Raw genomic sequence first — 16158 nt, 5'->3', positions numbered from 1 at the left:
TGTTGCCAAATCACAGGTAACTCATAATATGTTTATCCGTGCTTGCGTGTTCATAATTCTTTCTAGTAGGCGGGGATGCAGGGACAGGAGAAACAGGCGGCGCTGCTTTGCAGGAGCAGGGTTCCACAGTCCCAGAGACGGAAGTCAAACAGAATCGCCCCGCTGATGAAGCCGCTCAGGCAACAGCAGTTCCAAGTCCAGGTGTGCCAGGGGAACAAGTTCAGTCCCCACCACAGTTGCCAAAAGAACCAGCAGAATCTTCAGAGACCAAACCAGATCAGATGACTGCAGATGCAGCGATGTCTCCAGAGAAGGCTCCCGATGAGAACAAAGTAAAGGAGGAGGGGGAAGAGGAGGGGAAACTTGGCACTTTGACATCTGGGGACGAGGCGGAAGATGAAGAATTGACAGTGGAGGAAGACCAGAGGAAGAGGAAGAAGAAGAAGGGAATATTGAATGTTCACTTCCCCCACTTTGGAGCTAAGAAGCCCAAGTCAGAGAAATCCATCGATCAATCCTCCGACTCGGACCACAACTTGTCACCCAAGAGGTTTGGGTGGAGAAAGAGGAAGGACGCCAAGTCACCTGACAGGAGAGAGAAAACAACAGACCGTAACCAGGTACCGTTTGGAATTGATTTATCTTTTTTTGCCATCCAGATTTTAAAGTCCGGTAGATTTGATATGTTGATGCATGCCCACCCTTCCGCTGCAGCACAACATGATTCTGAACCCAAACTTCCTTGTTGCAGAGAAATCACATGCTTTATTGGTAAAATGTGGATTATTGTTCGTCGAGGTGCCATGAGTAGAAGGCCATGTTGAGTATCGGTACCAGGTATTTGGATTTAGAGTAACTCTTTTGCGCTCTAGCTAGGGATCATTGTCAACCTCACCCTTGCACATATCCATACAAGTAACGTTCATCGTGAAATTTGCATACCAGGCAGTTTTTACACTTTTTTTCTCCCCAACCCCACCCCTAAATAAAAAAAGAAATAAACTTGAATTCTGTTCAACCAAAGTCAGATCCCTTGAACGAACTATGTGACCACCTACCAAAATATTGCCTGCAATGTCAATAAAAAAAAAAAAAAAAAAGATTGGCCACCATCATTTTCTAATTCTCAACATACCCAGATTATAGAGAGGTAGGCCCCACAGCTGTAACATGTAATACTGTTTTTAAGAATGTGATGAGTAAAGTTCCCAAGGTGAACAAAATGGTGTGACAGTGGAGAAAAGAGAATTCACCAGGAAAATACATATGTGCGGGGGGGGGGGGGGGGGGGGGATTTTATATTCCAAGATGTAGAGTATTGGAAGCTATACATACAGATTAGACAGAAAGCTGACGACAATAAATTGTTATTCAAAGATTTATCTAGTATGGTGTTTTAGAGGAAACCCCAAATGACTCATTGTGTGGAGTCAAGTGACTAATTTCAAATTTTCTCAAAAGACATCCAAATGACAATGGGGGGGGGGGGGGGGGAGGGGACAAGATGGCATAGAGCACATGTTATGTACATTATGTGTCATTTAGGCCTACGAGTATGATGACAAAATTGTCTTCTATTCAATGGTAACACTATGACCACATTTTCTCTTTTTTTTTTTCTCCTTTTTTTTTTTTTTTTTTTTTTTTTTTTTTTGTAGAGGAGGATTGTTTCAGGGACAACATGACTGTGTAGACTAGCTGTTGCCAGGCATGTGGAAGGAAGTTGACCTGTTTGCACTTTCTAGTCTATGTCGGAGCCGATCTTGTAAATGTTTCATTGTGAAGTCCTGTGCTTTTATTCATACTTTACTTTGCATTTGACCCATTTCTGTTGAAGCTTATGGAATGATTGATGGATATAGAAAGTAACTGAATGTACGTAATGTACATCTCTTGACATATTCACTTTTTCTCAGCGGATTGTTTTTTTTTTTAATTGATGATCGTGATATTGCGAATACCAATAGTGTGCGATTATACTCTCAGGAGGTTCTGCACAGTACAGGAAGAAAAAGAAGATTTAGATATTTGTAAAAATTAGGAAAGGAAAATAGATAAACAACAATCAAATTGAGCTATCTTTACATAGAATGAGTGACACCACAGTGACCTCAGTTGTGTTTTGTACACAACATGTGTATCCGTTTACATCCTGAATGTAAAACAACGTTTCCTTCCTTCTCATTTCCAGCGTACAAATGCAGGGAATGCAGGAACCACAAGCGACCAGCCAGAGTCGACTGCAGAAGAACCAGAGGGGCAGGATGTTGGAGCAAATACAGGTTGGTAGGATCAGTTTGACTTGTCAGTGTTGGTGGAAGCATTGTCCTGAAAGAGGCCTTTACGTACACACATAGAGTCTGTTGAAAATTTCAAGTGCACATCAGGAACGACAACAGGATAAGAGAGCACTTTTGAAGTTCTTCGAAGAGTGTGTAAGATTATTTAGCTTTGGATTGCTTTGAGAGTTCAGGAAGTGGGTAGATTTTGTTACAGTAAAACAATCTAGTGATTGCTGTGCCCATCAGAGAACAGTGGTGAAGATACTTGATGTCTGAACTGTAGAGCAGCTTCACGGTAAGTAACTTCGACATTATTTTGGCATCAGTGCATGTTAATGCAAGGTATTTTTGGAACACATTATGTCCCTAGGGTCATTTTACACTGACAAGTGAAAGATTGCTCTCTGTGAAAATGCTGAACATTATGGTGAGAGTTGCCTAGCAACAGTGCCAAAAGCCACCTGAAACATTGCTAGAGAAATTGCACACTGGATTGGGCTTTATCTCCTTTCATGTGAAAGTTCATTGTCACGATTTGCAGGGAGAACCCTTGCGGCAGGAAACTTGCGATTTTTGTCATGAGGCTTCCGCTCAATATTTGGATTACTGTCTGTAGGCACGCTCAAAATGTGCAATGATGGTTTACAGCTAAATCTCCAGCCTATTGTGACTTCCACATTTTACACAATTGATATGCAGGCCGCCCAGCAAATTACATATTGCACATTATGTTTACGAACACTGTTCAGTGTTTTTGAGGCACAGCAACATCATGGTGGTTTTTTTTTTTTGTGTGTGTGTGTGTGAGTGTGTGAGATAAAGTGTGAGTGGAAAAGGGAGGGGAGGGGGAGGGGGAGGGCATGTTGGTGTTATGTGGGTGTATCTGTGTGCATGTGTGTATGTTTTCTCGTAAATGGCTTCTTTTTTCTCTCTCTTTTTTTTTTCGAGAAGCAATGAAATATGCCCCCCCTTTTTTTTCAAAGCAAATTATCTATTATATTCCTGTTTTGCGGGCTTTTTCGAGAATACAATGTATGTGTTAAAAAAAACAAAAAGCGGATTTCGTTGTTTTGTTTGTTTTTTATTAAAAGAGTTACAATGTAAGTTTGACATTAGTTTGCACAATGTTGGTATTACTGCATTTTGTCCTTATGTAGTGTAAGTTGATGTTATTTTGTATTATGTTTGTGTATGATGCAGTCTGTTTTCGTATGATGTCTTGTTTTTGTTTTGTGAACGTTTCTGATTCTTGTGATATGAAATTGAACGAAATTCGATTAAAGAATTATCCAAAAAAAAGAGTAAAACATTGCATATTATAATGTCTACTTTTCCCCAGCAAAAATGTGCCTACTTCATAGCATGAAATGTTTGCCACAGCTTTTTAGCTCACCTGAGCCAAAGGCTCAAGTGAGCTATTGCGATCGCCCTTTGTCCGTCGTCCGTCGTGCGTCGTGCGTCGTCCGTCGTGCGTAAACTTTTTACATTTTCATCTTCTTCTTGAAAACCCCAAGACCGATTTTCATGAAACTTGGCAGGTCGAACCTACGACCTCCTGATCACTGGTCAGGCGTCGAATCCTGCTCGAGTATGTACGCCCATGATTTTTTATCATGGCTACTACTAAAACACTGATCAATTAAGTGCTTATTTACGTCGATGTAGGGCAATTTGTCAATCAGTTGCAATGAAAACATTTCAACGGAAGAATTTCATGAATTTGAATAACAAAGCAGTACCCGCTGCATGCTATAAGGATTAGAACCAACACTTGCTGTCGGGCGAAAGCTCGATGGTCTAGTGGAGATGACGCCTGTCCGGTGATCAGGAGGTCGTAGGTTCGAATCCTGCTCGAGTATGTACGCCCATGATTTTTTATCATGGCTACTACTAAAACACTGATCAATTCAGTGCTTATTTACGTCGATGTAGGGCAATTTGTCAATCAGTTGCAAACTGAAATACGGTGCAATTAATTACCTCGTAAAACCTAAGAAATACTCAGTGCATCTGCACATGACGTAAAGACGATACGTAAAGTGCATTACATACCATGTTGAATTTGCCTTTAGGATGGGGAGATTGATCAGAGGAATAGAGAAGCAAACTTTTCATCAAAATCAGACATGAGAGAACATTAAAAACACCTTAGTGTTGTCAGAGAGTGCACCACATATGGAAATGGGATAGGATGGTGATGCCGTCAACTCGCCGCTCTCCCATTGGTATGTGCATGAATACATCATGAAGACCGTGATTTTTACTTACAGTTTAGCAAGTGCAACTCTTTTCTCCCTAAGACCATCAAACACACCTCAACAGAAATTGAATCCGGAATTTTTTCCTCATTCTTTATGTATAAGAACTAGCAAAGATTTGTGTGTTGGGCCATGAAAGACATGTGAGGCCATAACACTACCTGTCTTGATTGACATATAAAGTGTCTGCTACTTCTGTCACTGTTTCTTTTATAAAAAATGTGAAACTTCAAGGAAGAAATTTTGAACTCTAATCTGATTTATAGCAGTTTCAGCTGATTAACAATATTTCAACTGTTTGCTTACTTTTATTGAAGAAAACTGCTGCAGAAATAATAGTTTGTGTAGCACTGGTGTAAAAATGCATAGCAAATTGCAGTGCGATACTAGGAAAAATTTTCCCTGAACTTTTCAGTATTAAGTAACTTTTGACCTTTAGGTCCAAGTTGGATGGAATCTCAATTTTTTCCCCCATGTGATTTCGTTGTCTTTTCCCTACCATCTTGAATATTGTGTAAAAGTGCACTATTGTTTTCTGTTGCCATGTTTCAGGGAAACAACATTGTGCCTGTACTGAATGCACTTAATTTCACCCAGTGGTTGATCGTTTCATCAGGAAGACCTTACCCTTTCTCACTCACAACTAGATGTATATATGATTTTTCCCCCCTTTCAATCTATTTTTAGTTGGTACTACACACAAGACATTTTATTAAGCTGAAATCAAATTTTATAGCACCCCTGGACTATAAGCTGCATTTTTAGTGGGAGGGCAAGGATTGGTATGGAGATTGGTAGAGTTCATCATTTCAGTAGCATGGTGTACTTGGTGAGGTTGTGTATTTTCTCAACCTTATCTTGTTTGCCCTTTACTGGGTTTTATTGAACTTGAGGTTGCAACCGGTTTGTTTTGACAGAGTAAGCGATCATTGTCTGCTTGGCATCCAGCACTCTTGTATCTCTGTTAGCAACAGCTGGATGAGTCAGCCAATAGCACTGGGTATGTTTGCTACATGCTCTTAGAATTTGACACTCTGTCATCTTCAAAATCACAGCTGATAATGTTGCCATAGAGGGCTTCACTGAAGCATGCACTCTTATCTTTAGCAATGCATGGCATGGTGTTGCAAATGAGAAGGAGGGTGGTAAAACATCCAGCGAAAAAGTTACCAGTCTTACTGTCAGACTGGGAGAGGAGGGCTTGGCTGTGGTACTGTACACAGTCTTTAGATTTGTTTCAGAACTGATGCAGGAGTAGAGATCAGCAGATAACTGAGAAACTGGTATGTTAAAACACATAGTCACATACACATTTCCTAATGCATGGTACTAATTGTATATTTTGTAGACAAAACCTAGAAATGAATGACAAAAGAAAAAAGTTGCAGTATTACTATTTACACTTCGCAGTTGCCTCAAGTGTTATTTAATTTTTTTTTTTTTTTTTTTTTTAGTTGCATCGCAGGGTGTGTTCTTGCAGAGATGATAACAATCCAAGTGGGAGGTTGGAAAAACTTGTCAAAAAGGTTTTCATACTAACATTGTGCGAGATGCTGAGAGAATTTCAGAGCCTATGCCACTATGAGGCCATAAATCATTATTTATGCGATTGGGGTGCACAGAAATGATATTGGACTTCTGTGGCAATATCTGCAAATAGCATGGGGTTGCATGGAAGAAATTATTAACCATTTCTGCTTGTGGGAGGTCTAGTGTCAGCTGAATTTTGTAAGATGACTATTCTGGAGTTGATGGTTGTGTCAGTAGTATATTTTAAAGCCTTTCTCTGTTTGTCATGAATTGTCAACATTTGTCCTTGCATTGATCTAGCCAATAATTGGTTGAAGACTGGCTTTCATTCATCAGATGCAGGTATACTCAAAAGTAGTTTTATTCCAGTTATCAACAGTTGGTGTATTTTCCACAAATAATTTATGGATTTGTTTGCAACATTCAAATTGATAAGAGGCAGATGAAAAGCCCATTCTTCATTACCTATGATATTACATAATGATCATGTTTTTACTTTTAGTAAGTTAGTTTAAAAATCATAGCAGTGATAAGATGAGATGCATAAATCAAGAATGTTTAGAAACCTCCAGCAGCAAATGTTTTTATTATTATTTTTTTTTATTTTAGGCAGGAAATCCTTCAGGATTCTTGGGAATAGTTTCTTGATCAAACACCCAGTGATTTGTCATTGACTGCTTGTATGAAATTTGTACAGTGAGAGAAAGAATGTGCAGCAAATAGAATTGATTGCAAATTTGATGTGTTGTGTTTTAAATACTGTGAAACGAGGAATGTTTGTGTGCATTTTAATTTTGCGAATTTCGCGAGGGCCAACATTCGCGAAATTAAAATGCACGAGAAAGTTCTTGCCTACACAATATACATTGGATGCCTGGGGCAATTCGCGAAAATTTCATGCTGCAAGGAAGGTTGTCGACTCCGATTGGCGAAATTTTCATGCCGCGAATACAATATCGTGTTTTACAGTATGCTGCCACTGGCTATATCTGGGATAGGCAACACTGCACTCTGCTCCACTGGCTAAGTGTTCAAAGTGTATGAAAAATCAGCTGTTTGCATGATTTTGACGAAATTGTGACTTGAATAGCAATATCATTGTCCATAAAAATTGTTCACTTTCCATGTCCCCACACCAAGATTGCTTGATGCACCAAGTTCTTGAATGGTTGTTTACATTGCCCTTTTTTCTTTTGAATTTATGGGACAAAGTTTGAAACAGATGTGTGTCAAACTTGTTAAAAATTTCAAATATGACAGGACAATTAAGTGATTTGATCACCAGGAAAATTAGATTAGAGGTCAAGGCCAACTTTTTTCAATTAGGCTGGTACATAAAACAGTTCAGTTTGATCAATGTCCCATCAAGCGTGGTACATTGTTTTAGTGAAAATAGGGAAATCTGGTAACAGTCCAGGTTTTCACTGCTACACAAAACTATTACACTTTGTGAAATATTGTTTATGACTGGCAACTGTCAAGAGTAAATTTTAGGTCAGGAATGAGTAGTGTAAATAGGTCATTCCTGCATTTTTACTTTGTCCACAGTCACTGGAAGTTTTTGAAACAATCTAGAGAATTTTCATGTATGGTTGTATACAAATGCACTGTGGTAGTAATGAATACAAGGTCAAGCTAAACTCCACCCTTCAGCCATATTTCTGAAACTATTCACACTGCAGGCACATACCTGGAATTAAGCAGACTTTATTGGAAAATGCAACCACACCAAGATTGGTCAATAATGATTTGAGTAATACCCTCAGGAAAAACATGATTCATGGTTGCTTTCAGATTTAAGTTGTAATTCACCAGTTACTGTGTTTCTAATCATGTTTTTGAATTAGTTCTTTCTTCAGTCTAAAACTGCTCAGTGTCATCAGGCCCACTTTATACAATACAGCAAAGTTTCCCATGCTTGTGCAAGCTTGGCTGCGGGAAGTGTGCATTGCTTCAGTAGTAATTAGATGGTTAAGTGGCAGTTGATCGTCAATATTTATCAGAGATCCTGAGTTAAAAACCAGGGGTCATGAGGTATAGCCTGAAATGAATACTGTAGTACATTGGCAGTTATAGGAGAAATAACATTGGTCAGCAGTAATGTCTTTGATTTCATGCATGTCACACTGTACAGAATCATCAAAATGTGAAGGGTTCTAGTTAACCATATTGGAAATTACCCGTAGTGCTCCCAACTTTGAACTGTTGTCTTTTATCTTGAAGTGGCCTTCTCCCGTTCACTAGGTCCGATGATTTTTACGGACAAGCTGTTGGGTCGTTCATGGTGTTAACACCGGATATGACTCTTGAGGTGTCTATCAGTGGTTAATGACATCAGCAAGTGGCCAACAATAATTCCCTCATGTTACTGAAGGTCCTAATGTTTTTACGTTTAGCCTGGTGTCTTACTATGCTGAGGATGTGAGTGTCACTATCAAGGCAGAACATTCATAAGTAATTACAAGACTGGATTATACACAATAAACTGCCATTGATGGAACACCAAAAAAGGGAGGAAAGTGCGACAAGCTTCCACCTGTATGGGGTTGCATTAAATGCACATGTGTAGCTTGTGATGTCATAATTGCTTGACATGTGTGTACATTTTTATCATTGACAAGAATTTCAGCGTTTGGATCTTTGAATATGGTGTGGTTTATTATGTTATGTCTACATTTTTCACACTCAAACAAAATAGAACATACCATGATACATACCGGTAAATAACCTGACATACATTGGATACACTCACTGAATGTGATACAAGGTACAATATTTAGGCCTATGTGACACAATGTGATTTTAATAATTGAATAATAAACCAGTATAGTCATACTGTAATGTACAGGTGATGTTAATAATCTTTCCATGTGATCATGTCAGTAATCTCTAGGAAATTATACATATTAACTGAGATATATACAGGAGTCAAGACTGCCATCGTGAGCGTTAGCTTGATTTCAGTGACAATGGCCTTGGGAAAATAGAATGTATGGGCTTTGAGTAAATAAGAGGAAAACTACAAAAACTATAAGAGGGAAGCAAGTGAAAAGATGAGAGAGAAAAATATGTAGGGTTGGATTTGAATGTGGTCAATGTCTATTTGTGCATGTGTAATGTTGTCTCTTATGATACACCCTACCTCTTGAGCAACTGTTTGAAGTAAATACTAGTATATCATGGTTCTGTTTAATGAAAAAAACAATAACAACACCTCATTTCCCTCTCCTTCATTGTTATGCCAATGATGTGTGCCGTAAGAGACATCAGAACAAAACTTGAAAATTTTTTACACAACAACATGCCTTTGATCAGTTTGCGTATGTGGCAAATACCATGCCTTCAAAGCTCCGAACTGAACTTTAGGTAGCCTGTGTGTTAGTTCCTGTTCCGTATCTGACCAACCTACTATGCCTAACTCAGCACTGAATCAATAGTGATTATGTTAGGAAATCGACTGGAGGGGAACATTGATTTGCAGGATTTACCCTCTGTGATACACGCAAGGTCTCATCTAGGGCAGAACAAGAGCCACAGAGCGCCGTTTCATAAACCTAGTGGCAGTTATTCTGAGTCCAAGCAATTGCACTCCATACCCGATAATGACAGTTTCCACAACAATGATTCAGATGGTCTGAAGATTGTTGTCATTTACTGCTTCTTCAGTAACTTCAGTCACTGGGAGCAGCATTCTTGTGAGTGATTTCTGAGTTGGGCCAGAGCCCAAAATGGCATGGAAGCTGCCAAACTCTCTCATCGTTGATAAATTGACATACATTGTACACTGTAGAGAGTGACTTGCAGGTTTATGTTGTGTCATTTTTTTTTCTTTGGATGTCCTTGTCACTGTTTGAAGAAAGTAACATTAATGTGCCACCATTACTGACATAAGTGTGACAATTTTCAAACATTTATGCATGTGGATTTTTTTTTTAATGATATACTGTGATTTTGATGGAGGACTTCCTAATTACCATTACTGCACTATTAAAGATAGTTGTGCATATACTACGAGTAAGATTGCTCATATGCAAATATTCTCTAAAGGACAATAGGGAAAAATTTTCCTATTGGATATGAACATTTCACATGACTGTCAATGTGCTGGTCATCAAGAAGTCTCCAGATCAATTCCATTTGGACAGGTCCCGCCTATGGACCACAGAAAATCAATGTACTCCATTACAATTAACATTCATAGAGGCGCAATGTTTCCTGACACATCTAAGTGCTTTTATCCCTTCATCCCAGTTAGATGCTAAAGGCATGCATTATGATTATGTGTACTTTACTCATGTGTGTGTGCTGGTGTATTAACTAAAGCTGTATTTATGGCATTCCTTATCTGGCCAGTAAACAAAAAATACACAAAAACAAAAAGCAAAGATAAAACAAAAATAAACAAAATAGCCAGTGCTATGACACATTAGATCATATCTGAAAGTATCTTCTAAGCAAATGTAATTCATTAGAGAACAACTGCATTTATAAGAAAATGACAGTGCATGTTTTCTTATGAGACTTTTGCTTTGCTGTATCAAAGCCTCTAAAATTTAGAAGCATCACTTCATGCCATTAAGATTGTTCCAATCATAACCTTTTGTAGTTCTGTTACTAAAACATTCCATCAGAATTATCTTCTGTGAATAGTAACATTTTCTTTCCGCATAGAAATTTGGCTGAAACTTTGTATTAACCATAACTGCTACAAGTAGTTTAGAGGAAAAAAATGAGTAAAAACACAGAAAATTGGTGTTTGTATCTTATATGCTTGTATGTGTATGTACACGTATATTATCCATGCACATATGAAATGCATCATATGGGTTCAGCCTGAGCCTTAGTCCCAAGAAATTCAGCAAGTCTCAGCTTCACTGAACCGGAGGAAGCAGGATATCAATATCATATTATCCCATTGACAGCTGCATAGATGGAGGAGATAGTTTGCCTTGAATATGGATGTGCAACTGAATGCTCGACAAGTCTTTGATGTTCATTTTGCCTTCATCAAAAGCCTGCTTCCCCTCAAGATTCAAATATCTCCACATAGACTTAGCACACATCCTGATAGAATATTATAGACATTGGCTTGAATTTTCATTCTATTTATTCATTCATTCATTCATTTTTCCATTCCCAATATGAATATACAATACACATAAAATAAGTTTGCAAAACATTTAGAATGTTTTATAAAAGTGCTGGAAATGGGGAGGAATGCTAAAAAAGCAATGCTTGTTGAGTGCATCCCCCTAAATGTAATGATATTTTTATGGTAGCATCACTATGATTACATTTCTGTAAATTTTTGGTGTATAATGGATACATATGTGTTCATATGACAAATTTTGCTTTTTTTCCACATAAGTAGCTCCCTTCTCTCGGAGAATGCAAGTTTCTCAGATCACGGACATATGCAAATTGTCATGATACTTTTGCAGACTAATGCTAATGAAGACCAGCTTTAATCTAGCAAGTCCTGAGAGAATAATGCTGCAGAAATTGTCATTTTTATTTAGTTTTTTCCCTTTTTTTTTTTTTTGGTCATCAATAACCTGGCATGATCTCTAAGTTAATCTTATTGGAGAATGATTCAGTGAATTTGGTTAGATTCATAGAATCTGCACCAAATCCCATGAAACACTGACATTGAATTGCAAAACATTAAGACTTGTAACAAAGATGCATTCACCAAACCAGAGAAATGTGTTTTCTGGGATTTGCTATGAGGTTAACCCATTCCCAGCCAGGTTCTAAAATCTGTATAGACTTCATACAGCTTCCCCCATGTTTTGGTAGGTAAAGACTTAATGTGCCCACTTGGCAGAGAGCCAGGAAGTATGGGGATGACGCTGATTGAAAATCCCATTGAGATTCCTCGTAGATTGGTGTGTGTGGCGTCATTAATGAGTGACAGGCTTGCATGATTGGTGCAAGGTGGAATATGAGGTTTAGAATAATGCACTCAAATTGTGTCCACTTAGGTTAGTGGTTTCACTTTAACCTCCTCCCCATTGTGCCCCCCCCCCCTTTGCATGGTTTATTTTGAAGCAGATGATGATTTAATCAATAGTCACCAGCATATAGCTTTTTTCCTTCTTGAAAGATCCCTGCAGTCCAAGTGTACATTGTCTGCTGACTTTGATTGATGCATTTTGGTCTGTACATAGCCAAATCACTAAATATGTATCATATGATTTTTAAAATTTTTCTTAATCTTTTGCTGTACCCTGTTAAGCCCCACCTCTGAAAACATCCTCCAAATCATCTTTTTCATATTCCACCTGTGTCATTATCCTCTTGTAACACTTTAGCTGAATAATAGACACTGTTTGAATTGCAGAGACCCTTTAAATCTGCCAGTGGCATTCAAGGGCATGTACACTACACAATGAGACTAACCTTGCACTTGGAGCAAATCCGCACAATATAATAACCAAAAATATTAAAAGTTTAATGATTGCAAATACAATGTATTTTGTGATCCTGAAATTTTTCAGTGGATCAGCACACATGAAGCAAAAGGTCTTCAACGTATGTGAAATTCAAAGATAATGAAGGAACATGAGTACCTGTTTGTATGATACAAATATATGTATATCCATCAGTTATTTCAATTGGCCTATGATTGATTGCAACCATAGATAGGCCTGAATACAGTCAAGATAATGTACCACATATGGTTGCTGTATCACGACACAGGAGCATTGAAAGGTCATCAGATGTGATACATCATACATGGATGAGAAAGATGTATACCACCTTTCCTCCTATCAAAACTACCTGCCTACGGTGTACAGTGATGGCAATAACTGGCAGGGCGTTGCACTCGAAATGACTGCTAGATGTTTACTCACCAAACAGAAGGGGATGCTGAAGTTCTGCCACAGGACAGAGGGAAAGGGTATCGATTTGCAATGCTCAGATCCAGAAATGAAACATTCTCAAGACAGTGGAATGTGTTTTGTTGTCATTTTATCAGAGATCCACCCAACATGATTTTACATCACCATTCTTAAGGGGAGGAGAAAAAAAGAAGAAGAAAGATATATCTGTATCTGCCCTTACCTCCACCATACTTCAATGAAAACAGAGAGGAAGGAAATTACACTCTGATCAGCACCTTGAAGTTCACAACATTTACATCGTTTATATACAGTAAATATATTTTGTTATTTGCACTAGCTTGAACTCTGCATCAGAGAGCATGGTTTAGTAAAGAATGTTCATCTTTTCTTGTATCGACATAGTCCTTTTCGATGGTATCAGTTGTGCACTCTGTTATTTTGCTTTTGCATAGATAGTTGTATGAAGTAAAAAAAAAAAAAAATATCTTGTCCAGAACTGTGTGTATGGGGGTGTGATTTTGTGTGACTGTGTATAATATCAAAGTACACTGTATGAATGATTTTAATTTGCTCTGGAATTCAAATTGCACTCGCTCTGATGAAGGTTTTGCCAATGTTTATCACGAGAGGGAAGACGTAATGTTTGAGTGCAAGCTTTTCAAATATTTCTCCTTGTAATGAATTAAAAAACAAACAAACAAGGAAGCCCCCCCAAAAAAACCAAACAAACAAACAACAACCCACAAACAAACAAACAAACAAACAGCAAATTGCTATTATCAGGTATACAGTATGAAAGAAATTGACATCTTGCTGAGACAGAAGTCACAAAGTCAAGAAATAAATAGTTAAATGACATTTTGAATGTGGAGGTTTAGGTTTACTATATAAATGTGAAAGTAAACGACTAAATGCTTTTGAACATAATCACCAGGGATGACAAAAAGGTACTGCACTTCTTTGAAAATTGATGACTACGAAGGAGCTGAGATGGTGTTTTGGTAAATCAAAATGTATTATGTCTTTCTGGAGAATCGTTGCTTGCATGTAACAGTCTTGCCCCAGAAAAATCTATCCTCGTCTATTCTTGGCACAGATCACTCCATGAGTGCTCGGATTACAAGCTTGTCAGGGTCCATTTAACTCAAAAGCATTCCGCTCTCTCCAAAGGAATATTACCTTGGCATTCAACTTGGGCGTGTTTCTCAATCATAAAGTCAGACATTTTAGATCTTCAGAAGAGCTACAAATTGCTTTTGTCTTTTTTCTGTGTAGGTGATTTGCTGGCTGTGTGCAGCTTACCATGAATTCATAAATTTGTTGCCTCCATATTTCTTTCTGTCTTGATGTTGAATTCTTGTTGATGCCAGAATCAACCTGTTCCAAAGAAATCATATTTCAGGGGAGATATTAATCCATTTATGCTCTGTTTAGAGAGTATTATGGATGTAGACAATAAAGAAATTAATGTTTCCTCATCTTATGTATCTGTTTGGATTCTAGAAATAAAGTGCTTTGTTTAGACTCCAGAGAGCTTTTACACAGCCTGCAGTGTGCATGCTATTCACCAACAAGAAGTTAAGATCAAATTTACGGCAACTACATCAGAAAAGAAAAAGATTCTTGTCTTACATTTCTGATTTTATGTGTCAGCTGTTGAACTTTTGTGCTTCTTCTAAATTCTTTGTGAATCCCTCTAGGTCCTGTAGGAACACCCAGCGAAGAGCTAAAATTAGACGTTGCTGTTGCTGCGCTACCATCGGAGGACGGTCACCAGCCTGCTGAGGGATCCACAGTGGGCGGAGACGGGGACGGGGTGCGACCCGAGGAGAAACTGCTGGAAGAGTGCCAGGCCATTGTGAAGGAGACAGACAAGGCAGCAGATGGCGGAGGGAATGAACCGGAGGACTTCGCCTCAACAGACGCGCTGCTGGAGCAGATAGCAGAGACGATCACAGCAATTGAGGAAGCGCAGACCCTTAGAGCTTCGCAGGTATGTTTATGTTGTGACTGGCGAACCATTCTGTAACTGAATGCCATAGTTGCTCTTTTCCAAACATCATTGACAAAAGTGCAGAGGCTTGACAGATGTTTGCTATATCAGTTGGTGCAATAACTGTTGGTGTGGGGAAGCAAAATGAAGCAAGGAAATGAAGAGTAGCATGAGAACTATGTGGAAAGACTTAGGCAAAGTTCCGTCACAAAGACAACGAGGTAGTTTTAGAATCACAGACTTGTCATCCACTTGAGATGAGGGACATCAAGCTTGGTTTTATGAGGAAGAAAGAGAAAGAAAATATATATATCTGTTCACATAACTACACAGAAAAAAAGCCCAAACAAAACAAAGCAAAACAATGAATCGCAATTGAAGCTGATGTTCTTTTCGTTATTTACTTCTTTATACAAAGATGTCAGACTTTACTTGTGTTTTACGAAGACAATATTTTCATTCTCTCCATTCTCCTACCCGCTCAGGCCATGGATGTGAACGTCTTAGCTGAGCCTGTTCCAGGAGCTGGTGACAGCCCACCTGAACAAAAGGCAGAGCCTGAGGGGCTGGATCTCCATGCTGACGTGCCAGTGCAGGTGGATGAACCAGGCATCACCCTGCCCTCCGCGCAGATTACCTTGGCTGTCCCCTCGGAGGCCACCCTTGTGGAGGTAGCAGAGGAGGAGAGATCCGAGACCCAGGCAGTACAAAGCCAGACCAATGGTGTTCCTGACGAGCCAAACAATTCTGAAGCAGGTGAGCCAGACACTAATTGCATTAATGCATTGCTTGAAATGCCAATAGAGGAAACACAACAGTGATTATGGAAGGTCTTGCTTAGTTCTTCACATTGTGTCACTCGGGTCACTCGGGCAGATGTTGACACTAAGCAAAGTGTGCAGAGTCGAAAGCTTCCTTGCCACAGCTTATAGAATGAAAGCAAGGAAATTAAGACGGCCACTATGACCCCAAAAAAGAAAAAGAATAAAGAGAGCAAACATTGTCATTCTATTTGACTGCTACAGTGCTTCATAAGATCAGATTATTTCATCAAAGGATAAATTGTGTAAATGGGATTCTGCCCCCCCCCCCCCCCCGATATTTTAGAGGGGCACAAATATTTTACTGTCTCTCAAACTTCAAAGCAGACAACAAACAGTGAAAAGGTTCTGATATGTAAATCACTAAACATTGACAGAAATCACCAGATTGTGTATGACATTTCTATTCAGCTGATAACTGTTACC

General features: G+C 38.8%; 1 protein-coding gene across 2 annotated transcripts in view; it reads left to right on the top strand.

Annotated features, from left to right (window-relative positions):
- Window positions 1-16158, top strand: part of LOC140241321 (uncharacterized) — a 103150-nt gene that overhangs the window by 14242 nt on the left and 72750 nt on the right. For both annotated transcript variants that reach the window (XM_072321048.1, XM_072321047.1), the window contains exons 2-5: window positions 70-620; window positions 2192-2282; window positions 14619-14911; window positions 15397-15667. In XM_072321048.1, coding sequence (XP_072177149.1) covers window positions 70-620; window positions 2192-2282; window positions 14619-14911; window positions 15397-15667 — 1206 coding nt within the window. The remainder of the gene's footprint in view (window positions 1-69; window positions 621-2191; window positions 2283-14618; window positions 14912-15396; window positions 15668-16158) is intronic.

Source organism: Diadema setosum, chromosome 18 (genome assembly GCF_964275005.1).
Source record: "Diadema setosum chromosome 18, eeDiaSeto1, whole genome shotgun sequence".
Lineage (NCBI taxonomy): Eukaryota > Metazoa > Echinodermata > Echinoidea > Diadematoida > Diadematidae > Diadema > Diadema setosum.
Note: the sequence above shows the minus strand (reverse complement) of the source record. Positions and strands in the feature narration are given on the sequence as shown.